The sequence below is a fragment of the Dreissena polymorpha genome, chromosome 16, assembly GCF_020536995.1.
Source record: "Dreissena polymorpha isolate Duluth1 chromosome 16, UMN_Dpol_1.0, whole genome shotgun sequence".
NCBI lineage: Eukaryota > Metazoa > Mollusca > Bivalvia > Myida > Dreissenidae > Dreissena > Dreissena polymorpha.
In genome coordinates this window covers 28161461-28187933 of record NC_068370.1, presented here as the reverse complement: position 1 = coordinate 28187933, position 26473 = coordinate 28161461, and the positions used below count along the sequence as shown (strand labels likewise).

At 39.2% G+C, this 26473-nt stretch overlaps 2 protein-coding genes across 5 annotated transcripts in view; one reads left to right on the top strand and one right to left on the bottom strand.

The window, feature by feature from the left end:
* LOC127862668 (dual specificity testis-specific protein kinase 2-like) overlaps nucleotides 1–11189 on the bottom strand; it is a 55350-nt gene extending 44161 nt beyond the window's left edge. For both annotated transcript variants that reach the window (XR_008040729.1, XM_052401878.1), the window contains exons 1-2: nucleotides 10561–11189; nucleotides 3958–4079 (exon numbers count right to left, since the gene is read on the bottom strand). Coding sequence is in view for 1 of the 2 variants with exons in the window: in XM_052401878.1 (XP_052257838.1) it covers nucleotides 3958–4079; nucleotides 10561–10857 (419 nt within the window). In the remaining variant the exon portion in view is untranslated. The remainder of the gene's footprint in view (nucleotides 1–3957; nucleotides 4080–10560) is intronic.
* A 15-nt stretch (nucleotides 11190–11204) lies between these two features.
* Nucleotides 11205–26473, top strand: part of LOC127861528 (FGGY carbohydrate kinase domain-containing protein-like) — a 29163-nt gene continuing 13894 nt past the window's right edge. The window contains exons 1-9 of one of the 3 annotated variants that reach the window (XM_052400101.1): nucleotides 11205–11289; nucleotides 14235–14414; nucleotides 15372–15489; nucleotides 16037–16188; nucleotides 17147–17235; nucleotides 18492–18607; nucleotides 19859–19987; nucleotides 21208–21305; nucleotides 22377–22484. In XM_052400101.1, coding sequence (XP_052256061.1) covers nucleotides 14235–14414; nucleotides 15372–15489; nucleotides 16037–16188; nucleotides 17147–17235; nucleotides 18492–18607; nucleotides 19859–19987; nucleotides 21208–21305; nucleotides 22377–22484 — 990 coding nt within the window. In that variant the 5' untranslated portion in view covers nucleotides 11205–11289. Of the gene's footprint in view, nucleotides 11290–11334; nucleotides 11497–14234; nucleotides 14415–15371; nucleotides 15490–16036; nucleotides 16189–17146; nucleotides 17236–18491; nucleotides 18608–19858; nucleotides 19988–21207; nucleotides 21306–22376; nucleotides 22485–26473 lie in introns of those variants that run through there. The other 2 variants (XM_052400098.1, XM_052400100.1) reach the window with 2 other exon arrangements.

Genomic DNA, 26473 nt, shown 5'->3' with positions numbered 1-26473 from the left:
TAGTCGAGGTAATAAAGAAAGGAAAAAAAAAATTTTGGGTGGGGGGGTAGGGGGAGGGGGTTGAGAGGGGGGTAGGTGGGGGGCAGGGATTCTGGGTAGGGGCGTGGGGTATTGTTTGGGTGGAATCCATTGTGGCATTCAGGTAAGTGTTGTTTTGTCAGAGTATTAATAAAATCTGATTATAAATAAAGAAGTTTTGGCAATTTAAGCAAAATGTTCAATTATCTAAGTATAAAAGGAGTCATAAATCTGTCAAAATGCTTGATACAGTGGTCTGCTCTTGTTTAAAGGTTGGGGTCATGTTGGTAAACAAGTATGCAAAATATAAAAGCAATATGCCAAAGGACATAGGAAATATTTGGGGTAGTACGCAAACTTTAACATAGATTTATCAATAATATGCATATTCTAAGTAAAAAAGGGGCAATAATTCTGTCAAAATGCTTGATACAGTTGTCTGCTCTTGTTTGTAGGTTGGGGTCATAATGGTAAACAAGTATGCAAAATAAGAAAGCAATATGTCATAGGACCATGAAAATAATTGGGGTAGTACGCAAACTTAAACATTAGCACGCTCACGGAAACGCCAACGCCGGGTTGAGTAGGATAGCTTCACTACATATATTTCATATATAATAGTTGAGCTAAAAACCTGTCCTGACGCAATATTTTCTTTAGCCAAATTTGCCTTGCTTTGGCAAAGTTCTTCTCATTTTAGATGAAGGATGCTTTTCATGAAGAACAAGATGTGTTTGTGAAACACAATGTCCCCCTATATGATGTTTGACCTTGTAGGATGACCTTGACCTTGACCCTTCACAACTCGAAATGTGCAGCTCCTTGAAATACACACGCATTTCAAATATAAAATTGCTAGCTTCAATATTGCAGAAGTGACATTACATGCGCAATTTTGACCCATATATTTGACCTTGAAGGATGACCTTGACCTTTCACCACTCAAAATGTGAAGCTCCATGAGATACACATGCATGCCAAATATCAAGTTGCTATCTTCAATATCGCAAAAGTATTCATAAAATAAGCGATTTGGGCCACATATATTTGACCTCTGACCTTGAAGTATGACCTTGACCTTTCACCACTCAAAATGTGCAGCTCCATGAGATACACATGCATGCCAAATATCAAGTTGCTATCTTCAATATCGCAAAAGTATTCATAAAATAAGCGATTTAGGCCACATATATTTGACCTCTGACCTTGAAGAATGACCTTGACCTTTCACCACTCAAAATTGGCAGCTCCATGAGATACACATGCATGCCAAATATCAAGTTGCTATCTTCAATATTGCAAAAGTATTCATAAAATGAGCGATTTTGGCCACATATATTTGACCTCTGACCTTGAAGGATGACCTTGATCTTTCACCACTCAAAATGTGCAGCTCCATGAGATACACATGCATGCCAAATATCAAGTTGCTATCTTCAATATCGCAAAAGTATTCATAAAATAAGCGATTTAGGCCACATATATTTGACCTCTGACCTTGAAGAATGACCTTGACCTTGACCTTTCACCACTCAAAATGTGCAGCTCCATGAGATACACATGCATGCCAAATATCAAGTTGCTATCTTCAATATTGCAAAAGTATTCATAAAATGAGCGATTTTGGCCACATATATTTGACCTCTGACCTTGAAGGATGACCTTGACCTTGACCTTTCACCACTCAAAATGTGCAGCTTCATGAGATACATATGCATGCCAAATATGAAGTTGCTATCTTCAAAATAGCAAAAGTTATTGCAAAATGTTAAAGTTGGCGCAAACAGACAGACAGACCAACGGACCAACAGACAGACAGGGCAAAAACAATATGTCTCCCACTACTATAGTGGGGGACATAAAAATTGTAGCGGAATAGATTTTTTAGGGAAACTAGAGCAAACACTACCATACAGAGTAAAGAACTGAAAAGAATAGGGAAAGAACCAATTGCAGGGGAAATGGACTGTCCTGCAAACCCTTTTTTGAAATTAAAACATCAGTCAAACTTACCTTGCAACAACTTAAAGATATGATGATGATGAACATAGATTTTTCTTTGATTAATTCCTATTTTAATAAAAGACTATGAAGTTCTCATCTGAATAGCTAGGGCTAATTTTTGAACTGTAAATATTTGATAATCATCAAATTTTCTCGTGTGAGTTCCTATCTAAAAAAAAAATACTTTCAAGTTTTTTTATCAGAACAGCTAAGGGCTATATTTTCTACTGAAAATAGACCAGAAACAAGATCTTCCATTGAATGATGTTACATGTAATCAATAAGGGGTAATACACTGAAGTCAAAGCCATGATATGATATTCTTGCTGGGAATTTGCACTGGTTTATCACACTAGAATATTTTTTGGACTCAATTTCACATTTTCAAGGCCAGAAAACTAAGAACAGTACTGTTTTGCAGTGAAACACCATTTACATGTTCTTTGGTTGTTTTTTTGCAGCATAGCACTTTCACTTGCAACCTGACAGAGCAAAACCACATACTGCTATCAGTATCAACCTATTACAGTAGTAAAACGGTTTTTAACACACTAATTCTAGATAACTGCTTCATCAAATTTCAGTGAACTTATCATAGATGGAGCCCTCTCGCACAATGATTCACATTGGTGATAAAATTCTTTGGTTGACAGGAGTTATACCAATATCAGGTTGAATGGTTTAAAAGGACACTGCTTAGTCATATTTAAATTTTCACAGCAGCAAGACTTTTTATATGACTGTTTAAAAATTGCTGGACAGAGAAACTATGCCTATGTAGGAATTTACAAAAATTGATACAGCTAGGAATTTGTTGCAAAACAGCACTAAAAATAGATGTTCATGGATACAAGTTACCAGAGTCTTGCTCCAAATGTTTTAGTAAGAATGTTTGGCATTAAGGCAGAGATAAACAACTCATTTAATCCAATCTCATCACCTATGCAGGGGTTTGAAAAGATTAAAGTGGAAAATGATGAAGTACTTTTCAAACTCTCAACAGTTACCTGGGCTATTTGAATAGAAAATTGTCCAATTTACTGACCTTAACATGCTTATAATCTTGTGACATACAAACACACTCAATACAACAGGTCCATACACAGGCTTGACCCACCAAATTACAGAAAGCATAGGGTCAACAGAGATGGGGTAATATTTCATGCAGCATTTAATGAATCTATACTCAAATGTGATCATGCACATTTATGTCAACCTGAAGTTGACATGAATCATACTTTGAAAAAATAAACAAAAACATGGAAACCATAATATGACTTAAATAATGTTTTATTGATGATTCATTATCAGATTTTATGAAAACACCTGATTCTTACATGAACTTCAAAGATGTTGAAAATATAACCAAAATCTACCCAACTCAACTTGTTTACAAGCAACAATGAAGCAAGAAAAGGCAATTCAGCCTGGCACTAAGAAAACTGGGTTTAATGCACATGAACAAAGTATCACACAAACTAATCAGTGAGGACAATTTCTGTTTTCATGGAATTTCTGATTAAAGGAACTCTCTTTTAAACAAAAATCCAGTCTAGAGGAACATGTCTTCCCTCATCAGCCTTTTCTAACTGCAGAGGGAAAAATAGCTGCCTGATTTGTATAATTAACATCTCTTTACATGTCCTGGTTATGAGGTATAAAGTAGCTGCTTATCTTGATGAGGTATGCAAAAAATAACCCCGAGGGTTTTCCTGTGCAACAGTCAGTAAATTATCATGGAAATCTTTATAATGTATCTTAATTATCTTGTTGTGACTGGGACCCAGCCTGAGGATGTTCTTGCTCTACTAATAATTAATTGCCCCATTGGTGTAAAAAGGTACCATGTGACATTGAAATAAGAAGGCAAGTGGTACCTTTTTGCACGAATATTTAATGATCTTGATATCAACTGGGTCAAGGGTAACTACAAACCTGAGAATGTTTTTGTGCGACAGTCGGTTCATGAGCTGAAGCTCCCGAAGCACGTTGGGTCGGTTGTCCTGCACCTTGTTCATCTTGAGCACCTGCACGGTACCTGTGGTACGGTGGGTCACCTGCAGAAGAATAAGGGCTCCGTCTACACATGAACCGTCTAATTTTATTCAGTTACAATCTGGACTAGAAAAAAAGAAATTGAAAATTGCAATGCACTGATTTTGCATCGGGGCTTGCTCATATTCAAAGATTCATATATGCAGGCTTGAGGGGTTCGAACCCTGGACCTCCTGATCGCAAGGCAGATGTCATGTGCACTTACACCACGGTAATCTGGTTCTTGTTTGAGAACACAAAAACTCCTGTTCAACTTTAGGACTGGGAGACATAGGGCAGTAAATTACTTGAACATAACACGTCATTAGCTTGTGTTAAATAAAGACTTCCCTATATTTGCATTCACTTCCTCAAAGATTTATTTTACTAATTGATCTATAATTATTAGTAAAATGTACAGATTAGCAGTTTGATTTACTGTGAATGTCAATGACTTTTGAAGCACATTCTTTCTGACCACACAGAAGTAAAAAGGTCACTTAAAAGGAATATAAACACTCCAGGAGATTTGACGCTGGGTGTGTAAAAATAACACACAGCTCCTATATCAAAGTTTCAAAACATGGAACTGTTTATATTTATTCTTTACTGACAATAAGCTACTGTTCTACAGAGGGCACAGGGGCATAACTGTTCAGTGACACCTAAGATAAGCGATGTTTGAAAATCCAACATCAAACTGTCATCACAGGATAGCCACCCCACAGGGCCACTGTGAATAAACAGAGTAGAGGTTTAAGTAAATAAGTCAAAAGAATATTTTAGTACATTCACATGTACAGAGATCTTTATTTGGTCATTTCAACACTTTTGACATTCAGGACTATTGTATATCAGCTTTTATGGACGGTAAGGTCTAGCTCTTAATATGGTATATACCTGGTACACCTTAGACCCATTTTTATTTTTATGAATAGAGCTTTTGCATATTGAATGTTTATAGCATAATACTTAATAGTTTGTAGTTTCTTATTGAAGAAACCATGGGCACAGTCTGGCTGTCACTAACAAGGTGTGCATGTTGTTTACACCATTATTATGCTTAACAATTAACACAACAAAGCCATCAAATACTGATTTCACACACACACACAAAAATGTTAAAATATTTAGATTATAATTTGTTGACAACAACAGTTACATATACGTTATAAGTTATAAGACAAAAATCAAAGTACACTAGTATTAAATCTTGAAAAGGTTTGTTTTTCTGTCAAATTTGGGACCAACATTTGGCCCCTTTCCAATCTCAAAAAGAACATAATATTTCTCAAACAACTGCCTAAAATTTCCAATTGAAGGTTTTTCTTTCCAGCTCTATGAGTTATTCCTAAGCAAATACACCGTTACAAAAACTTGCAATCAAAATTTTGAAGCAATTGATTGCAAAACAGAAAATAATATTAAATTCCCCAAATTTAATCAAAAAGGATTTATTTTTACTTCTAGAACGGGCCCCAGTCCAATGCCAAAAAATTGTGAAAAAACAGTTAATTCTTTCTGTACATCTTTTTATGCTACATGAACATGCTTAATACAATAATGCTCACTTAATATCTAACACATAAATGGTAATTTGTTTTAAAAAGTAACTATTGGCATTTTATAAATCTGGGACAGAAAACAAAACATTTTAAAAAATGTACAAAGATCCATTGAAAATGAACAGTCCACTGCCCAAGTGCTTACAATAGTGGCATGACCTAAGTAAATACAAATGTATGCTCTTTATTTATGGGCCATAAATAATGAATGCAAGTGTTAACTAATTATATGTATTATGGTGTAATAGGAGTTTTATAACTTTTATCAGGGCTTGCACTAAGCGGCGTACGGCCGTATATTACGCCCGATAATTGTTTCCATACGCCGATAACAAAACCCCATGACGTCCACTGTACTTCCTTAAAATTGGTCATACGCCGAAAATAGCAACCCGTGACGTAAGCTGTCGATTAAAATAACACTTCAACCAACACTGCTTTCTGCCGACTCAATGTGTTTTGCACACGTCTCGATCAGTCTAAACTCCGCCTCCTTATATTTGCTACTGCCCGCAGGTGATTACCGGTACTCGGTCAGCTGCTGGAGCGTGCGCGTCGCGACCGAGGCGAGAGTCGCCCGCAGAAGATTTTCTCACCTGTACATATTTCCTTATAGAGGGGAACTTCTGCGGGTGGCTCTGCTAATCCAGCAGAGTCCGTCACCCTCGAGCCGGACGTCTTCCACACTGCTGGGATTGCTGTCTTCTCCAAGATGCAGCGGACTTGTCACCCGCTGTTTATCGTCGAGAGTTCGCCGGCCCGGACCTGCCAGAGGTCCCGTCTGAAGAGGGCCGGGGGCGGCGGGACAGCGAGACCACCAGTGTGGGGGACATACGGGACGGACCTGGGTTTGACATACACCCAAGAACATCGAGGGGGTGGCTTTAAAGAGGGACCCCGGGACAGCGGTACTCAGTACGCTCAACGCACTGGGGAAACTGTCTCGGGGATGAAGACGACAGCCGGTGACAGCGAGAGGGGCCATAAAGGCAGAGCTGCTTGCTTGCACTCCTTTGGTGGAGCTGCGTACAGACAAGAATTTGTCTTTGAATTGTCAACTACCAGTGCACATTAAGGTCTCATTGGCCACCGTGCACTGGTATATTTGGATCTAAATTATATCTTTGGCGAATACCCGGGAAGCCGGGGTAAATTTGACCTACTTTGGCTCAAAATTAATCTTTTTCCCCTGAAAGGTCACAGGGGCAGGTCGGACCATAAAGACCTCATGAAGGGGCCGGTAGGACCTGGAAATAAACTCTGATCCAAAAAAAAAAAAAAAAAAGATTACCGGTAGCAAGTTTATTGTGTGTTGTTTATCTAACGGTTACACAATTTACTCCCCCCCCCCCTCCCCCGCGCGGATCGCAAATTGACCGTTACAAAGCAGTCGCTTAATATTGGTTGCTTTAACAACACACTCGTGCCTCTTTGCGCGTGCCGTATCTTGTCTAATGATTAGGCGATAACTGCTGGTTTTCGGCAGACGGCACGGTAAAAGAAAGACGGCAAAAATAATTAAAGAAAAACAAAACTGATCAAAGTTTAATTAATTACATAGATTCACTACCGTATTAGGTCCCGCGAGTTTTCTCAGTTTGTTAATCCAACGATAATTACGAGTAATAACCATCTTATATAAACTGGAATCACAGTTCATTTTCTATACTAACAAGTCATTTTACTAGTCAGAAACATTCAGAAAACACATTCCTGGATTAGATTTAAATTATCCGAGTAGAATTAAATTGCAACGTCATGACCTTCGACATTGCAAATGGCTGACCTATTGCAACATTCAACCCGCGTTCAGTTCAAAGCTGGTGATTCAAATTACAAGTAATGTTGGTTCAATGGAGAAAACATTAAATGGATTTAACAAGCATTTGATAAGGTTTGTTAAACCAGATAACAACATGGAAAGTTTGGATTATTAAAGTTAAACTGGTAAGGCATTTATTAAGTGTACATATTTCGGACATGTATAGTATTCGGATAAACAGTAATTGATATTCTAGATGCTCCATCATGACCATTCATTAAGATTGTGTTTTGTTGCAAATGCAGTCATAGGGATGAGGATAATAAAATGACAATAAATATGTGATGAAAAGGTGCAACATGTTTTGTCTTTTAAGTCGATATTGTTTGCACAAACTTATACCCTGATTTTCCAAACTTCTCCTTATTTTTAAAGCCTTGGGTAGTCTCCGCCTTGTTGTATGATATATCTAGTTACTTTCACAGAATTAAAGTGACCCAAAATGGATGGGAAGAGTTTGTGATCATTAACGCAGTTGACATTCCGTTAACATCAACATTAAAGATGTTTGGACTTCCAACATTTTTGAGTGGGACTTCCATAAGTAAAGGGCAGGAAGTCAGGACTTCCAAAATTTATTTCTTAGTGCAAGCCCTGTTTTATAAGGTAGTAATGAATGTACAGTTCATTAAGCTGTCCACAATCCGATGACATGTTTGAATTAAAGAGTATAAACCCTCTGATCGCTGCCTGTCTTTTTGTGTGGTATGAAAACTGGTTGATTATTAGTTATGAGTTAATAATTGCATACCAGCACAGCAGACCATATTATTTAATGGCACGATAATCATTTTTGTATAGAATTAAAACTACATATAAAAAACATAAAATAAGTAATTTGCTAAATGCAAAGATAAATATAGTAATTTGAGAGGTCATGCCATATTGATTGTAATAAAGGAAGTACAACATATAATAAACAAGAGTCTGAAGTAATAATCTTGATGCATTTACATGTATAACCTTACAGTTTACATAAATATGTTACATTCATGTATTGTATTAGTCGAATAAAGTTTTAGTCAGATATCGTTTGTTTTAATGCTGTAAATACATTTAAAGTCAAGTCGCAATTATAACACTCACACTGTACAATTTCTTACAGTGCTCCAGCTAGGCCCTAATTGAAGGGCGCCCCGCCCTGCCCTCCCGAACTTCAGCCCTGCCCTCCCCCTCCCCTGCTAATAATGGGAATAATATATTTTAACAATTATTAATAACATATTTATTAACATGCAAGAGGAAGCATTCCATAAAAGCCCGCACGCTCGAAAGTGCCCTTTTGACAAAATACTGCGCGTCCAAAGTGCCCTTTTGACAAAAAAGCCCCCTGCCCTTTTCAAATCCTAGCTGGAGCACTGTTCTTATGTACATGAACACTGTGTTCAACACAGTTTGACAGTGAAATTATTTGGAATTGAATGGGATTGAACTCTTAAGGACAATGCACTTGTAATACTTTGCAAGACAATGAATTTTTATAATCTTAATGGGAATAGATCCTTTTGGGGGATTATGACACAGGATTACTTTGATACTTAAGAAAATAGTTTGTAACAAAGAAGTGAACATGCGAAAAAACTAGGCTAATCCCAGGGTCTTTTAACACAAATACAGTGTGGTTATTACTGGCATTTTGGTCAAATTTGTAACTTCCTTAAAGTCCTACCATAAGCTTTCCAAAAAATATATAAAACTAACATCAATTTCATTTTATTTTTTTACCTTTGACCTTGAAGGATGACCTTGACCCTGAACTTCCACCACTCAAAATGTGCAGCTTCATGAGAACGCCGCTTTGAAATTATTATTTTTTTGTTACCTTTGACCTTGACCTTGAACTTCCACCACTCAAATTCAAAATGTGCAGCTTCATGAGATGCACATGCATGCCAAATATCAAGTTGCTATCTTGAATATTGAAAAAGGTACTATGTTAAAGTTTTTTTCGGACGGACGGACAGACTGACAAGTCACATACTGACTGACGGACAGTTCATTAGTGCTTTATGCCAACCTACCGGGGGCATAAAAATATTTAAAACACTTTCCATCCCTGTTTGATAGTATTTTGAAGCAAACAAACACAACTAAATTTCAGAATTTAAGTGAAATGGCACAGGCCCCATTCAAACAATCTTGAAACAACAACAACACACTAACTGGCAACCCTGTGGTTGAATGCGCAAATCAGGGGTATCTCTGGAATAATTTTCCTGATGATTTTTTTTTTCAAATCAAAACTTTCAACAGCCTCAAATCATTCCGGCGATTTTTTTTTTGTCCAATTGGGAAAAGTACCCGTACCGGTCCAATTGGGAAAAATTGAGTCGTGAAAACCCTCAAATTGGGAAAAATCGAGTCGTGAAACCCTCAAATTGGGAAATTGGTGTATTTGATTTTATGCTCCTAAATACTTTAAAATTGATAACTAAGTGTTTTCAAGCTGTCAATATTATATTTACCTAGGTTCAAACCATAGAGCTGCACAGGGAAGCTAACAAAATGTTGCATTTTCCACAAAAACAAATTTATTTTTTTTTTACCGCAAATTGGGAATTTTTTTGTAATTGGGAAAGTACCGTTTACCGGTAATTTATAAAGAAGGAAAAAAATCGCTGCATGATTCCCAAAATCTATTGGCTAGGTCCTCTTTCCAACGAGATGGGAAAACACCATGAGTTCAGTTAAAGGACACATGAAATTAAGAAAATAAATCAAACCCATTACAAACTGTGAGACTTTGCCTTGCTCTATACATATGAAAAAAAAATGTTCCTAGAAAATGCAAAAAGCTCTGAATAGTCTGACAACAGGGACTGATATAAAGTCTCATAAACAGAAATGTATATTGTTGACATGTTTTTGTCTTAATGTGTAATTGTTTAGCCCAATAGAATATGTAAATAATTTTTGCTGTATATAAATGCTATGAGTATGTTTTTGTATAATGGATGGTCTGGAAATGGGGTCTATATTTTCTGGTCCAGTGTAATGTATACCAAGAAGGCTTAATGAATCCTCAACTGTATGAAATAATAAGTAAAAGTTTTGAAATGCAAAACATGGAAGAAAAAAGCCACCTTGATGATGATAAAAAGAATGAAAGAAAGTTACCTTAAAAACTTCTGCAAAGAAACCTTCGCCAAGTTTTTCCGTGATAAAATCATCAAGACGACTTAATGCGGACACTGCATGTTTCAATGCTTTACAGGAAGGTCCTGGTACCCTGTGAGTTGTTGTAACACTTTCTTCCGTTCCATTTTTGATTATGTCTTTATTTCCTATCGGAGATTTCTCTTTGGGTTTATCCGGAAACCATTCCGGATTCAGCGTCCGAGAACGCTTCAGTTTTACTGGCTTTGATTTTAACATCATCTCACCACACACTCTCATGGTATCCTTATTTGACATATATCCACAGTCTACAAATGCCAACGTCCCGATGGTTAATCTGGTTTGTAAACCACATTTAACCCTTATGTAGTTTAAATACCACAAACAATCGTCTCTAAATTTTAATCCGCATTCTATTCACCTCAAATTCATTGCAGAATGAAAGTTGTGAAAAATATTTTTGAAATACAACACATGTCTTACAAAGAATACACCATTAATTCACCCACCAGTGAAGTTAATTGTTAAAGTGTAAGCAAACATTGCTGCACAGTTAAAGAGATCAGGACGACAGTTACATTTTCAATATTGACACTTATCCAACTTCCTGAATAGTCCTCGCGCTTGGTGTAAACTTCCGGTAAGATTTGTAGGTAAAAATAAAGAGGCATGTCAAAGGGATATATTAAAAATATTTAATAGCTACAGCCAAATGAGTTGCTTTCACCAGTACGCATACTTCTTGACATAAAACCTTTACAAAATGTGTATGCTAAATTAATTATGATAATGAGTAGCCATTTTATAGACGCAGAATAGTATACAAGTTAGACTAACATATTTGGTGGGTCACCTAAAAAGTGGCCTCCCTTTAATTTCTACTTTCGCTTTGTGGTTCATGCAGACTGTTTGTTCAAGTTCAAGTAAGGATAAATGGTTACTGTTATGTTCTAATTCATTCAACTAAAGTTTAAAAAATGTTGTTTGATAAATTATGCGCCAGTTATTAATTAATCAATTTTGTTTGTTCAATATTTTACTGCTAGCTTGTTTAAGCGGTGCTTGCTCCTCTATACAGAATTGTGGGCAATACTAAATTACTTATTTTGCCAATGCTGATTGCACAAAGGCTCTGGAAATGAGACAATAAGTAAAATACACATATTACACGTATAATAAGTGTTCATAATACCCACACTGATGGGTTATTTGATTTAATTTAAAACTTGATACAATTTACAAACAACTGTATCAGGGGGTGTGGCAGACAGGAAAGACAACTCTTGACTAACAAGAACTGTTTTAGGCGCCTCATATTTATTGCCCTTGATTTGAATTAAAAATATTCACAATAGGAAAACTGATGCATATGGAGTTTTAAAGAAGACTTCCATTTCAGTATTTATGTGGCTATTTCCTCTGCAAGATTATTTTGAATATAATTAATTAATTATGTAGAAAGATTGTAAAATGCATCCTCCCCCATTTTCCCAAACTTCAATCTCACAAGAAGGCAAAAAAGGAACAATTCTATGAGCTGTTAAAATCTATGAGTATAAATTTTATTAAATCAAATTTAAGCTAACTTCTTCCCCTTATACATGTATGTCTACAGTAAAAAATCTCTGAAACTGTTGGGCCCAGAGCTCATGCATTTTCTCTGGAACATGATTTATTGGCCCTCTACAAAGTTATAAAAATCATACCTCATGGGTCGAAATTCCCCATTTCCTAAGGGTAGCTTTTTTCACTTATGTGTCAATAGTGAAAACTAAAAATCTTCTCTTTTGACGCCAAAAAGCACACAGGTTTTGTACATGTAATGCAACATCGAATGATTGTCCTCTATTAAGTTTGTTTAAATTATGCCGCTACGGTCAAATTACCCCTGGGGGTGACCTGTTTTCCGAAGGATATGCATAAAGTGAAAAATTAAAAAAAATCAAATCTGAAATGAAAAGGTCCAGAAGTTAAGTGTCTGTTCAGTAGCAACTGGGATTGTCCTCGGCCAAGTTTGCTCCAATGATGCCCCCTAAGATCAAAATTGGTCAACCATGAGGGTACTTCGTTCGCTAATAGGTAAATAGATGGGACCGTGGTTTAGTGGTAGGATGCTGGTCTAGGAATCGGAAGATCCCTGGTTCGAATCCTGCTCAGACCATGGAATTTTCCTGAGCAAAAAATAATCCCACACTTGCTGCACCCAGGAGTATAAATAGGTACCTGTGAAGGAAATAAGTCAATGTGCCATGGCTGCATACTGCGTCGAATGTAAACAGACAACTTATATCCCAGTGATCAGGGAGAAAAATGTCAAAAGTCGATTGAAGATGAGTTTAGCATCATAATCAGACTATAAACCCATGCATTTACCACTTACCATTAGTCAAAACTTTAAAAATCCTCATGTCCCAAACTATACAACTGAGAACCAATGTGTTTGTTTTCAAGCAACATTTAATGCCAGCATAGATCCTTTACAAAGTTTGTTCCTCATATACTCATGGGATTAAAAGTGGCAATGCTCCAGGGGGTCACATGGTATACAAAGACTAATAGAAAAGTGACTTGAAAAATTTCTCTGGAACCCCAAGGCTCAGATTGTTGAGATTTGATAATTATGTGCCTCGCTATGTGAAAAGGGGGTTTAATGCATGTTGGTAAAGTGTCATCCCAGATTAGCCTGTACAATCTGCATAGGCTAATCAGGGACAACACTTTCCGCTTAAAGGAAGACTCTTCTTAACAAAAATTTGGTTTAGGAGGAAAGTTTCGTCCCTGATTAGCCTGTGTGGACTGCACAGGCTAATCTGGGACAACACTAAAGACACCTGCATTATAACCCCTTTTCACAAAGCGTGGCTCATATCTCAAATCACATAGTAGTCATCTACCACATTTATTCAAATCTTGTCAAAATTGGCCCGCACTCTCAGGTGGTAATTGATTTCTGTATTGTACAAAATAAAAAACTTAAAACAATTCTGATATCTCAGAGATCAATCTAGTTTCTCAGTTGAATTCAAGTGAGTTATTCGTGGACCTAATGGACCCATTCAGGGCCTGTTAGTCCCTCTTTTTTTCTATAACTGAAACAGTTTCAGCACAATAATTCTACATGTTGCTTTTCATGTTGATATTAAGTATTATTATTTTTTAAGTCTGTTTAATGAGTATAACCAGTACTTGGTGTCTATGGGGGATATCTACATAATGCTCCCACAGTTTGGATCGAACCTGGGACCTTTTGGTGGCTAGGCAGACACCATATGCCATTACGCCACAGCTACCCTTTGGGGGGGAGGGGGGTATTATTTTGTTAAACCTAAGGCTTATTGAAACGCTTTCAGGTCTGTTGCCTTGGTAGAACCAGTACTTGGTGTCATTGGGGGAGAATTAAAGAAAACTGCCATGGTTATGATCAAACCTGTGAACTCTGGTTGCGAGGAGGACACTGTATCCACTACACCACAGTGACACTGTATCCACTACACCACGGTGCAAGGAGGACACTGTATCCACTACACCACAGTGCAAGGAGGACACTGTATCCACTTCACCACGGTGACAAAAGGCAGTTATTTGCTAAAAGACAATGGAAGTTCTAAGTTTATTTCAGTCTAGGAAACATACTCAATTTTATTTAAAAATAATCTTCTCCATCCAATTTGTAGATGATGTATTACTTTATTGGTGTGGACGTTGGAACAGCTTCTGTTAGAGCAGCCTTGGTGTCCCAACATGGAGATGTTGTGTCCACTGCAACCAAAGAAATAACCATCTGGAATCCTCAGCCTAACTTCTATCAACAGTCATCCGATGAAATTTGGGCAGCTGTGGTTGAAACAATTAAAGTATGATCATAATTGTGTATGGTAAATGTTTGAGATATTTATGATGAATCCAAAACTAAGGGGAAAAAAATGTAAGTTTCCAAAAATGTGGTACATGTATGTGAATGTAAAGGTATAAAAATACTATTTTTATATAAAAATAGTATATTTATATATAATTTTATAGGAAATTGTGTATTCTTGATTCCGAAAGTTAAGCTTAATTTAATTAACGTTCATTTTATTGACGTACATTTTCCCGCATTTTAATGTACGTTAAGTCAATGACGTAACATCCGCTTTCTGTTATTATTTGTATTATCCTGATGAAGGCGTAAGCCGAAACGTTGATAAAAAAGGAAAGAAAAATATGTGTTTTTGTTGGATTTATCATACTATAATGTAAAGGTATGGAATAAAGGTTCTGACTTAGAATGAAAATATTTCTGTACGTAAAAAAATTGTAAGGTATTTTTTAATTAACATTGATTGTCATGTATGGCAAAAGATATACAATGTTATGCATTTTATGTTATACAATTCTAAACATTTTTCATTTACATATGGTTTAAACACATGCCCCATTTTAGACATGTTTTTTAACTGAGTTGTAACTGTGAGGATCTCCACAAGAAAATATTGGGGCCGGGGGGGGGGGGGGGGGGGGGGGGGGGGGGGGGAAGTGGGCTTAATCAGGGACAACACTTTTCTGGGATGACACTTTAAGCACATGCATTAAACCCCTTTTTTACAGAGCATGGTCCATTTGTTTTCTTCTTAATGTTTAAATTTATATGTTTTAATGCTGTTTTCTGACAAATGTTTTATGCATTTGCTCTTCTCGATATTTTAGAATTTATCACCTTTTTTTAAATTTCTGAATTGCTATTTTTATTAAAATATTTAAATGGTCATATGGTAAAGAGTAATTTAAATTACTATTCCATGCAGTTTTTTTAGATGATTTGGCATTTTCAGCATGTTTGTTCGACTGGAAAAATTGAGGTGACTGCTGTCAAAGGAATAGGGTTCGATGCAACCTGCTCTCTGGTTGTGCTTGATGGGGACAGCCAGCCTCTCTCTGTGTCCCCAGATGGTAAGAAAAACCATTAACCCTTTCCCACTCTGAAGCAAAGTGAAAATGGCTATGTGCAAACAGCATAAAACCAGACCAGCCTGCGAGTAACTCGCAGTCTGTACAGGTTTTATGCTGTTTGCTGCTCATCAGTATCTAAAGGTTGGATATGAAGCCTTTAAAACTTGAATCTAGTAAGAAAGGTCTTAAATTGAATTTAACTTTCTAAGCGTCTACAAATGCGTAAAAAATACGTATCAAAGTGGTAAATGGTTAAATACTTATCTAAGTGGTATTGTTTAACATGCCCTTTTTGTGGGTAGGATTCTAACCAGTACCTTGTGGATATTCTGATGGCTGATACTGTCAGTTCACAACTTTAATCAGAGTTACAGAGAGAATTACCATACAAATAAAGATTATTTATGAGCCTCACTATGGGAAACCAGGCTTAATGCATGTGCGTAAAGTATCGTCCCAGATCTGCTTGTGCAGTCATGCATTAAACCCTGTTTTCCCAAAGCGAGGCTCGCATTAATGATGCATGAGATAAGTTCCTTGTCTGCAGGAGACCCCCGGTGTAACATCATCATGTGGATGGACCACAGAGCTGCGCAGGAAGCAGATTTCATCAACCAGACGGGGCACGATGTCTTGAAATATTACGGGGGTGGAGTATCGCTGGAAATGGAGCCACCAAAACTGTTGTGGCTCAAAAAGGCATTATTAAAACCTCTACCTTTTAGATACGGTCTTTGCCCATTTGAAGTCCCTTTGAAAATTAAGTTTAAAACCTTTCTTACTAGATTCAAGTTTTAAAGCTTTCATTTGCAACCCTCAGATTCTGATGAGCAGCAAACAGCATACAACCTGAACAGATTGCAAGTTCCTCACAGGCTGTTCTGGTTTTATGCTGGTTTCTTGTAGCCATTTTCACTTTGCGTCAGAGCGGAAAGAGATTAAAGAGGTCATTAATTGTTTGCTTGTTACATTTTTGACTGCATTAAGTACATCATCTATTTCATTACAATTGCCTTGGTAGTCGGGTTAAATATATAATATTATTATATATATAAGTTAACAATTTACATAATGAACAAAACAATTACCACTTTTACTATTAAACTGATGAACAGGTATGTCTAACACAACTGCTGAATTAAAATGTGGAAATGATTTGCCAAGTTTCATTGAAAGAAGGACCATTTATTTTTCATAACTAATTAGAAGGACAGTTTTTGAATTATTCTGCATATATTATGCGTACAAATAAATGTATTCAGCATGTTTATCAATTTAACTTAATGTAAGAAGATAATTTGTTGATTGCATTTTCATAATATTCCCAGTTTTACTAACTGATACACAGGTTTGTCTAGAACAACGGCTGAATTAAAATGTGGACATTATTTGCCAATTTAAGTTTCAATGAAAGAAGAATCATTTATTTTTTAGTATTTAGAAGGACAGATAATTTGTTGATTGCATTTTCATAATATGCCCAGTTTTAGAGTTTTAATTTAAATGAAATGAAAAGACTGGTGCCATAAGTAGGATCAGAAAAGTTTTAAATCAAATATGAATTATGAATTAAAAACATAAAGTCAATAGCACAAAGAGATCTTAAATATGCGGCAAAACTATTTTTATAATATCAAGCTGTTTTTCACCTTAATAGAATTTGCGACCCCAGTGTTGGAACCGTTTGAGCCATGCATTTGATTTGTGTGATTTCCTGACCTGGCGAGCAACAGGCAGCTTTACAAGGTACTTTGTGCTTGAAGTTATGTTGTCATGATCCTGTTGTGCAGTTATGTATCAACAATTAAGTCTCGCATTTTGTATGGCTATGATTTGTCACTCATTTATGTTGGCATAAATTTTTCAGGTAGTTATGTTACGTTTATCATGGTGCAGTGATGTTGTTAGGAAATCGACTCATAGTAATGTTGCTTTGATTTTGTTTGTCAGTTATGTTGCTATTATTGTTTCTATCAGTTATGTTGCCATGATTTGTTCTATTAGTTATGTAAGTATGATTGTGTCTGTCAGTTATGTTGCTATGATTTTTTTCTATCAGTTACCAGGGGTATATTTTGTCTTTCATTTTGTCTGTCAGTTATGTTGCTATGATTTTGTCTAACAATGATGTTGCTATGATTTATACCTGCAGTTATGCGACAATAATTTTGTCTCATTGTTATGCTGCTATGATTTTGCTTTAGAGATTTTGTTTCTATTATTTTGTCTCTCAGCTTTTGTTCCTATGATTTTGAGGCCTGAAATTCTGTCTTAATCTGTGAGAAATATTAACCAGTTATTTTCTCATCACTAACAGTTTTATTGAATAGAAAAGGAGAATATTATCTGTTTACAATATGAGTGAATACACATACAATAAAATAAAAAAATAAAGGTATCATCATTTTTAGTGACCAAAAGTCTTGATAAATGAAGCATTAAAGTGGCCTTTTCACAGATTTTGGCATGTTTTGAAGTTTGTCATTAAATGCTTTATATTGATAAATGTAAACATTAAATTTTAAAAGCTCCAGTAAAAAACAAAAAATAAAATTTAAAAAGGAAAAAAAAAGAGCCCGCAACTGGGCTCGAACCAGTGACCCCCAGAATCCTGAAGTAAAAACGCATTAGCTAACTGAGCTATTCTGCCAAGTGTACATACGATGGGTATTCTATATGCTATATAAGCAATCTTCGTAGTTTCACAAATTTAAACGACAACTACAGAACTCTCCAAATTATTCAATCGTTTTGCGTTGCAACGCTTTATAATTTTTAGGTTTTTAAATCGTCAAATCATGCATATAATGGCTATATTAGACCATGGCAAATGTTCAGTAATACTGTTTCCTCACAAATATCATAACTAAACCAAAAATTTTCGAATCTGAAACAACTTTTTAAAATTTTGTCAATTTACCAAACCGTGAAAAGATCCCTTTAATGCCCTTTAAGTGTATTTAACAACAAAAATTTAATGACATTATGGTATCTATCTAAAGGTCCCTTTGTTCCACTGTGGCCAAATGGACATACACAAAAGAGGGTGGCTTCAGTGAAGAGTTTTTCAACATGATCGGGCTTGAAGACTTGGCTGAAAATAACTTCGCAAAAATTGGTTACACATCTTGAAAATGTTATATGCAAGCATCATTAACAAATTCTGTCCTTAAAGAAAACAAAACTCAAAAATTATTTTATCATCAATGTTTAAAACTAATGTAAATGAACATTTGCTGTTGTAAAGATCCTATTTCTTGATTTTGTTTTCATTGTTTTTTTGTAATAATAATTAGTAAGCAATATAGTTTAATTTTTATTTTTATTACATTTTTTTGTATGTTAATGTTATAAACATACCAATAAACCTTTATAAGATAACAGTTTAAAATTTGCCAAAATTTTAACAGTAATTCTATTTTATGATGCTTCCTTGTTCATGGTTGTTTTTTGTTTAATACTTTACTCATATAGGGAAAAGGAACACTGAATTATCCATGCTATGATATTTTCAAACTCATGTCAATTGATTCCTTCTTTAAAGCAACACATACAATATCTTTAGAAACATTCAAATTTATTGAGTGCTAGTGTAAAGCTTTTTCTGGGGTCAGTAATACCGGAATGTGTCCCTTATTTCTAGAAAATACTGAAATCTGCTTTACAGGCATTAGCTAAAGCTTACTCTATCCATATTGTAAAAAAATTGCATTTACCAACATGACCATTAACATATTTAATGCATAAAAACTGTTTATGAGATGATCACAATAAAAGATACTTTGTGTTGAAGCTTCAAATTTTTAGTCATTGTCTTCATTGATGGAATAAAAGACTCAAGCTTATTTTCCCCAAAAAAAGTTTTAAAATCTGGAAAGGTTTTACAAGTTTAATAGCTTAAGACTCATATACACCTTTCGACATATTGGTGATCCCTTAGAAAGTCAAATTAAACGAAAGATCTTTCTTAATATATTCAAGTTTAGAAGGCTTCATCTCATACCCTAAGATACTCATGAGCTGCAAACACATTAAACCTTAACAGACTGTGAGGTGCTTTCAGGCTGTTTAGGTTTTGTGCTGTATGCTGATGGTCATTTATACTTGGCTTCTGAGCGGTAAAGGGTTAACCCTTTGCATGCTGGGAAATTTGTCGTCTGCTAAAATGTCGTCTGCTGAATTTCTAAAATTTGCATTTTCTTCGATTTTTTTTCAAAGAATACTATCAGAATAGCAAACAGTTTGGATCCAGATGAGACGCCATGTTCTGTGGCGTCTTATCTGGATCCAAACTGTTTGCAAAGGCCTTCAAAATTCGGTTCCCGCACTGAAAGAGTTAAACTGACACTTGTGTAAATGGCCATGACAGGCAGCCATGTTGAAGCCCAGGGGAGACCATGTGGAGAGGGACTGAGTCCCAGCGCAGCGCAGGAGTTGGGGCTTGAACCTGGTACCCCAGTGTCTGTGGGAATCATAGATGCACACAGCGCTACATTGGGTGGGTGTAAACAAATATATGAGCCGCGATCTTGAAAATAGGGCTTAATGCATGTACGTAAATTGTCATCCCAGATTAACCTGTGCTTACAAGCATAGGCGTATCAGGTTCGACTTTTTCAGCTTTTATGGAATTTTTTGTTTATAGGAAGTGCCTTTTCTAAACAAAAATTCTTTCAAGACTGCGCAGGATTATCTGAGACCACACATGCATTAAGTCCAGTTTTTCCAGAACAAGGCTCATATTATTATACCACAGGTTTCTTGCAAGCCTTTTTGTTCGTCAAGACTTGATTTTGCTTTTAAACGGTTAGTCATTCGCTGAACTTCTTCGATGTAACTCACATGGCTTTATTTTATTTGTTCTTTGATTAGTTTATATAACGATATGTTACCCATTCAAGATTTTAAATGATTAAATGCATGGATCTGTGTAATTTTTATAAATATTGCAATAGAAATTTGTGGGGGGATTCACCCTATTGGTCAGTGGGTTAGTCGGTTTGTCTGTTACACTGCTTATCGTAGGCTATTAATTCTATCAATGCGCAGCTTTTTTTTCTTTTTGTGAGATCAAATTGAAAAAGTGAAAAACTAAATTTTGAGATAAATTTTAATAATACTCAAGTTTTGCACCTGCTTCAAATGTGCTCAATGTGGGGTGTTGGTAATTTGAAATAACTGTTCTAGTTTGTACCTAATATAAATTAGAAGAAATAACATTTTTTCATTGAGTTACTAAGAACAACAGTACTATTTCACAGATATAAATGAACAGCTTTTAAATTATTTTGACTCATATCTTACTGTAAGACTGAACATTGACTGGACAATACAGTTCTGCTTCCAACAATCGTGTTAGCTGTATAAATTCACATAGATGATTATAACATATATGAAGTAATTTTAACAACAGTTAAATGGTATTTGCTGTTATTTTGTGCGTCAGTTGATAACATGAATCAGTGAGGGTGGGGTGGGGTATCGGTTAATCCCAACATTATTTCATAAAATTCTGCTAGAAATGCTAATTATACCATTGATGCATCTTCAAATAATGCAATTTAACATTGCCTCTTTGTTTGTAATGTATAAAAACATTACAGTACATGGCCCAGCCATTCAGCCTAATCATATGTTAACATCCGTTGAAGGTTTTATATAAGTAAATGGTGTACCTTGTGCCTTCTTCATTTTATTTCTATATACTTCTGTCTGTAGGTTGTATTGGCTGTAGACCAACAGGAAGTGATGTCATCATTCCTCCATTGAACAGTCGTCTTGCAATGATTTCTGGGACTTCTACTTGCCATATGATAGTAAGGAGTTCTAAACCATAGGCGATCCTTCATCAAACCATTTTCTAAACTCACTAAATGTATATGAGCAGTCCTTAGGGAGACCAGGCTTAATGTATGTGCATTAAGTATTGCTCAGATTATAGTGTGCAGTCCATATAGGCTAAGGTTTGAATTTGTACTTCAGACAACATCATAATTAAGGATGGAATTGTGAAATCCAGCATTGTGATAGGCAGGGCTATAGATAACTTTTGGGGTAATCGGGTGATTTACCCCCTGTTTTTGACAACAATAGGGGTTTTGAAAATTCAATAGAGTTTTAGCAAAAATGTTCACCCCCTAATTTTGAGCTTAATTGGGTTTTTCACTCCCGGTTTTTTAACTCAATTGGGTAATGTAGGGAATTACATATATAAAATAATAAAAAATCTTCTAAGGTTACTATATTATTTATACAAAAGGAATTTAAAAAGGTACCTTTACATAACAACAAACAATTACTGAATTCCCTTTCAAAGTTCATTCATTTTTGCGTTGAACAAGACCGAGTTCGAGAAAATCGCTACAGAATTGATTAAGTTATGGCTGTTCAAAGCGATGTACCCCGTTTTCAGGTCATTTTGAGATGAATACCTTGAAAATGAAATTAGAAAGCGGACGGTCTACGAATAATTACAAAACTACCTCAAAGATTGATAACCGCTTTTCTTCATTGGACGGCATAAAAACTATGCGGTACATTTTTGTACGGAAAATAACCAGTCTAAAAAATACGCCCGGTATTCTTAAGAATTGCGTTTCATGACGCAAGGTTTTTTTACGGGAATTACGTTATTAAATTTGTATTTGCGTTTTTGTACGCTTTATTTTGAATTTAATTACGTTTTTGGTTATTTTAATTGCGTAATAACGCACGTACGCTTGTTATCTATAGCCCTGGTGATAGGTAATATTTGTGGATTGTATTTGCCAATCACTCTAATCAACTTAAGGAAATCTTTATTTACTGTACTTGTCCATCAATCAAATCATCTTCATGAAATCTTTGTGAATTGTACTTGTCAATTAATCTTATCATTTTTTCCCCAGATGAGTGATAGGGCGATATTTGTTCCTGGTGTGTGGGGTCCACACTGGTCAACTATCATCCCTGGGCTGTGGACTGCTGAGGGAGGACAGAGTGCTGCTGGGAAATTGGTAGGTGGTGGACTCCTGAGGGTGGACAGAATGCTGCTGGGAGTCTGGACTGGTAGGTGGTGGACTGCTGAGGATGGACAGAGTGCTGCTGGGAAACTGCTAGGTGGTGGACTGCTGAGGGTGGACAGAGTGCTGCTGGGCGACTGGTAGGTGGTGGACTGCTGAGGGGGGACAGAGTGCTGCTGGGAAACTGGTAGGTGGTGGACTGCTGAGGATGGACAGAGTGATGCTGGGAGACTGGTAGGTGGTGGACTGCTGAGGGGGGACAGAGTGCTGCTGGGAGACTGGTAGGTGGTGGACTGCTGAGGGGGGACAGAGTGCTGCTGGGAGACTGGTAGGTGGTAGACTGCTGAAGGCGGACAGAGTGCTGCTGGAAAACTGGTAGGTGGTGGACTGCTGAGGATGGACAGAGTGCTGCTGGGAGACTGGTAGGTGGTGGACTCCTGAGGGTGGACAGAATGCTGCTGGGAGTCTGGACTGGTAGGTGGTGGACTGCTGAGGATGGACAGAGTGCTGCTGGGAGACTGGTAGGTGGTGGACTGCTGAGGATGGACAGAATGCTGCTGGGAGACTGGTAGGTGGTGGACTGCTGAGGGTGGACAGAGTGCTGCTAGGAGACTGGTAGGTGGTGGACTGCTGAAGGCGGACAGAGTGCTGCTGGAAAACTGGTAGGTGGTGGACTGCTGAGGATGGACAGAGTGCTGCTGGGAGACTGGTAGGTGGTGGACTGCTGAGGATGGACAGAGTGCTGCTGGGAGACTGGTAGGTGGTGGACTGCTGAGGTGGACAGAGTGCTGCTGGAAAACTGGTAGGTGGTGGACTGCTGAGGTGGACAGAGTGCTGCTGGAAAACTGGTAGGTGGTGGACTGCTTATGATGGACAGAGGGCTGCTGGGAAACTGGTAGGTGGTGGACTGCTGAGGTGGACAGAGTGCTGCTGGAAAACTGGTAGGTGGTGGACTGCTGAGGGGGGACAGAGTGCTGCTGGGAAACTGGTAGTTGGTGGACTCCTGAGGGTGGACAGAATGCTGCTGGGAGTCTGGACTGGTAGGTGGTGGACTGCTGAGGATGGACAGAGGGCTGCTGGGAAACTGGTAGGTGGTGGACTGCTGAGGGTGGACAGAGGGCTGCTGATGAACTGGAAGGTGGTGGACTGCTGAGGGTGGACAGAGTGCTGCTGGGAAACTGGTAGTTGGTGGACTGTTGAATGTGGACACAGTGTAGCTGGGAGACTGGAAGGTGGTAGACTGCTGAGGATAGACAGAGTGCTGCTAGGACACTGGTAGGTGGCAGACTGCTGAGGATGGACAGAGTGCTGCTGGGAGACTGGTATGTGGTGGACTGCTGAGGGTGGACAGAGGGCTGCTGATGAACTGGAAGGTGGTGGACTGCTGAGGGGGGACAGAGTGCTGCTGGGAAACTGGTAGGTGGTGGACTGCTGAGGGTGAACAGAGGGCTGCTGATGAACTGGAAGGTTGGTGGACTGCTGAGGGGGGACAGAGTGCTGCTGGGAAATTGGTAGGTGGTGGACTGCTGAGGGTGGACAGAGTGCTACTGGAAAACTTTTAAGTGATGGACTGCTGAGGGTGGACAGAGGGCTGCTGGGAAACTGGTATGTGATGGACTGCTGAGGGTGGACATAGTGCTGCTGGGAGACTGGAAGGTGGTTGACTGCTGAGACTGGAAAGAGTGCTGCTGGGAGACTGGTAGGTGGTGGACTGCTTAGGGTGGACAGAGTGGTGTTTTAAACTGGTAGGTGGTGGACTGCTGAGGGGGGACAGAGTGCTACTGGGAAACTGGTAGGTGGTGCTCCGCTGAGGGTTGACAGAGTGCTGCTGGGAGACTGGTAGGTGGTGGACTGCTGAGGGGGGACAGAGTGCTACTGGGAAACTGGTAGGTGGTAGACTGCTGAGGATGGACAGAGTGCTGCTGGGAGACTGGTAGGTGGTGGACTGCTGAGGGGGGACAGAGTGCTACTGGGAAACTGGTAGGTGCTGCACCACTGAGGGTTGACAGAGTGCTGTTGGGAGACTGGTAGGTGGTGGACTGCTGAGGGGGGACAGAGTGCTGCTGGGAAACTGGTAGATGGTGGACTGCTGAGGGTGGACAGAGTGCTGTTGGGAGACTGGTAGGTGGTGGACTGCTGAGGGGGGACAGAGTGCTACTGGGAAACTGGTAGGTGCTGCACCACTGAGGGTTGACAGAGTGCTGCTGGGAAACTGGTAGGTGTTGGACTGCTGAGGGAGGACAGAGTGCTGCTGGGAGACTGGTAGGTGGTGGACTGCTGAGGGAGGACAGAGTGCTGCTGGGAGACTGGTAGGTGGTGGACTGCTGAGACTGGATAGAGTGCTGCTGTGAGACTGGTACTTGGTGGACTGCTTAGGGTGGACAGAGTTCTGTCGGGAGACTGGTAGGTGGTGGACTGCTGAGGGTGGACAGAGTGCTGCTGGGAGACTGGTAGGTGGTGGACTGCTGAGGGGGGACAGAGTGCTGCTGGGAGACTGGTAGGTGGTGGACTGCTTAGGGTGGACAGAGTGCTGTTGGGAGACTGGTAGGTGGTGGACTGCTGAGGGGGAGGCATAGTGCTGATGGGAGACTGTAAGTGGTGGACTGCTGAGGGTGGACAGAGTGTAGCTTGGAGACTGGTAGGTGGTGGACTGCTGAGGGTGGACAGAGTTCTATTGGGAGACTGGTAGGTGGTGGACTGCTGAAGGGGGACAGAGTGCTGTTGGGAGACTGGTAGGTGGTGGACTGCTGAAGGCAGACAGAGTGCTGCTGTGAGATTGGTAAGTGGTGGACTGCTTAGGTTGGACAGAGTGCTGCTTGGAGACTGGAAGGTGGTGGACTGCTAAGGGGGGACAGAGTGCTGCTGGGAGACTGGTAGGTGGTGGACTGCTTAGGGTGGACAGAGTGGTGCTTGAAACTGGTAGGTGGTGGACTGCTGAGGGTGGACAGAGTGCTGCTGGGAGACTGGTAGGTGGTAGACTGCTGAGGGGGGACAGAGTGCTGCTGGGAGACTGGTAGGTGGTAGACTGCTGAGGATGGACAGAATGATGCTGGGAGACTGGTAGGTGGTGGACTGCTGAGGGTGGACAGAGTTCTGCTGGGAAACTGGTATGTGATGGACTGCTGAGGGTGGACAGAGTGCTGCTGGGAGACTGGTAGGTGGTGGACTGCTGAGGGTTGACAGAGTGCTGCTGGGAAACTGGTATGTGGTAGACTGCTGAGGATGGACAGAATGATGCTGGGAGACTGGTAGGTGGTGGACTGCTGAGGGGGGACAGAGTGCTGCTGTGAAACTGGTAGGTGGTGGACTGCTGAGGGTCGACAGGGTGCTGCTGGTAGACTGGTAGGTGGTGGACTGCTGAGGGGGGACAGAGTGCTGCTGTGAAACTGGTAGGTGGTGGACTGCTGAGGGGGGACAGAGTGCTGCTGGGAAACTGGTAGATGGTGGACTGCTGAGGGTGGACAGAGTGCTGCTGGAAGACTGGTAGGTGGTGGACTGCTGAGGGTTGACAGAGTGCTGCTGGGAAACTGGTATGTGGTAGACTGCTAAGGATGGACAGAGTGCTGCTGGGTGACTGGTAGGTGGTGGACTGCTGAGGGGGGACAGAGTGCTGCTGGGAAACTGGTATGTGGTGGACTGCTGAGGGTCGACAGGGTGCTGCTGGTAGACTGGTAGGTGGTGGACTGCTGAGGGGGGACAGAGTGCTGCTGGGAAACTGGTAGGTGGTAGACTGCTGAGAGAGGACAAAGTGCTGCTGGGAGACTGGTAGGTGGTGGACTGCTGAGGGTGGACAGAGTGCTGCTGGGCGACTGGTAGGTGGTGGACTGCTGAGGGGGGACAGAGTGCTGCTGGGAGACTGGTAGGTGGTAGACTGCTGAGGATGGACAGAGTGCTGCTGGGAGACTGGTAGGTGGTAGACTGCTTATGATGGACAGAGTGCTGCTGGGAGACTGGTAGGTGGTGGACTGCTGAGGGGGGACAGA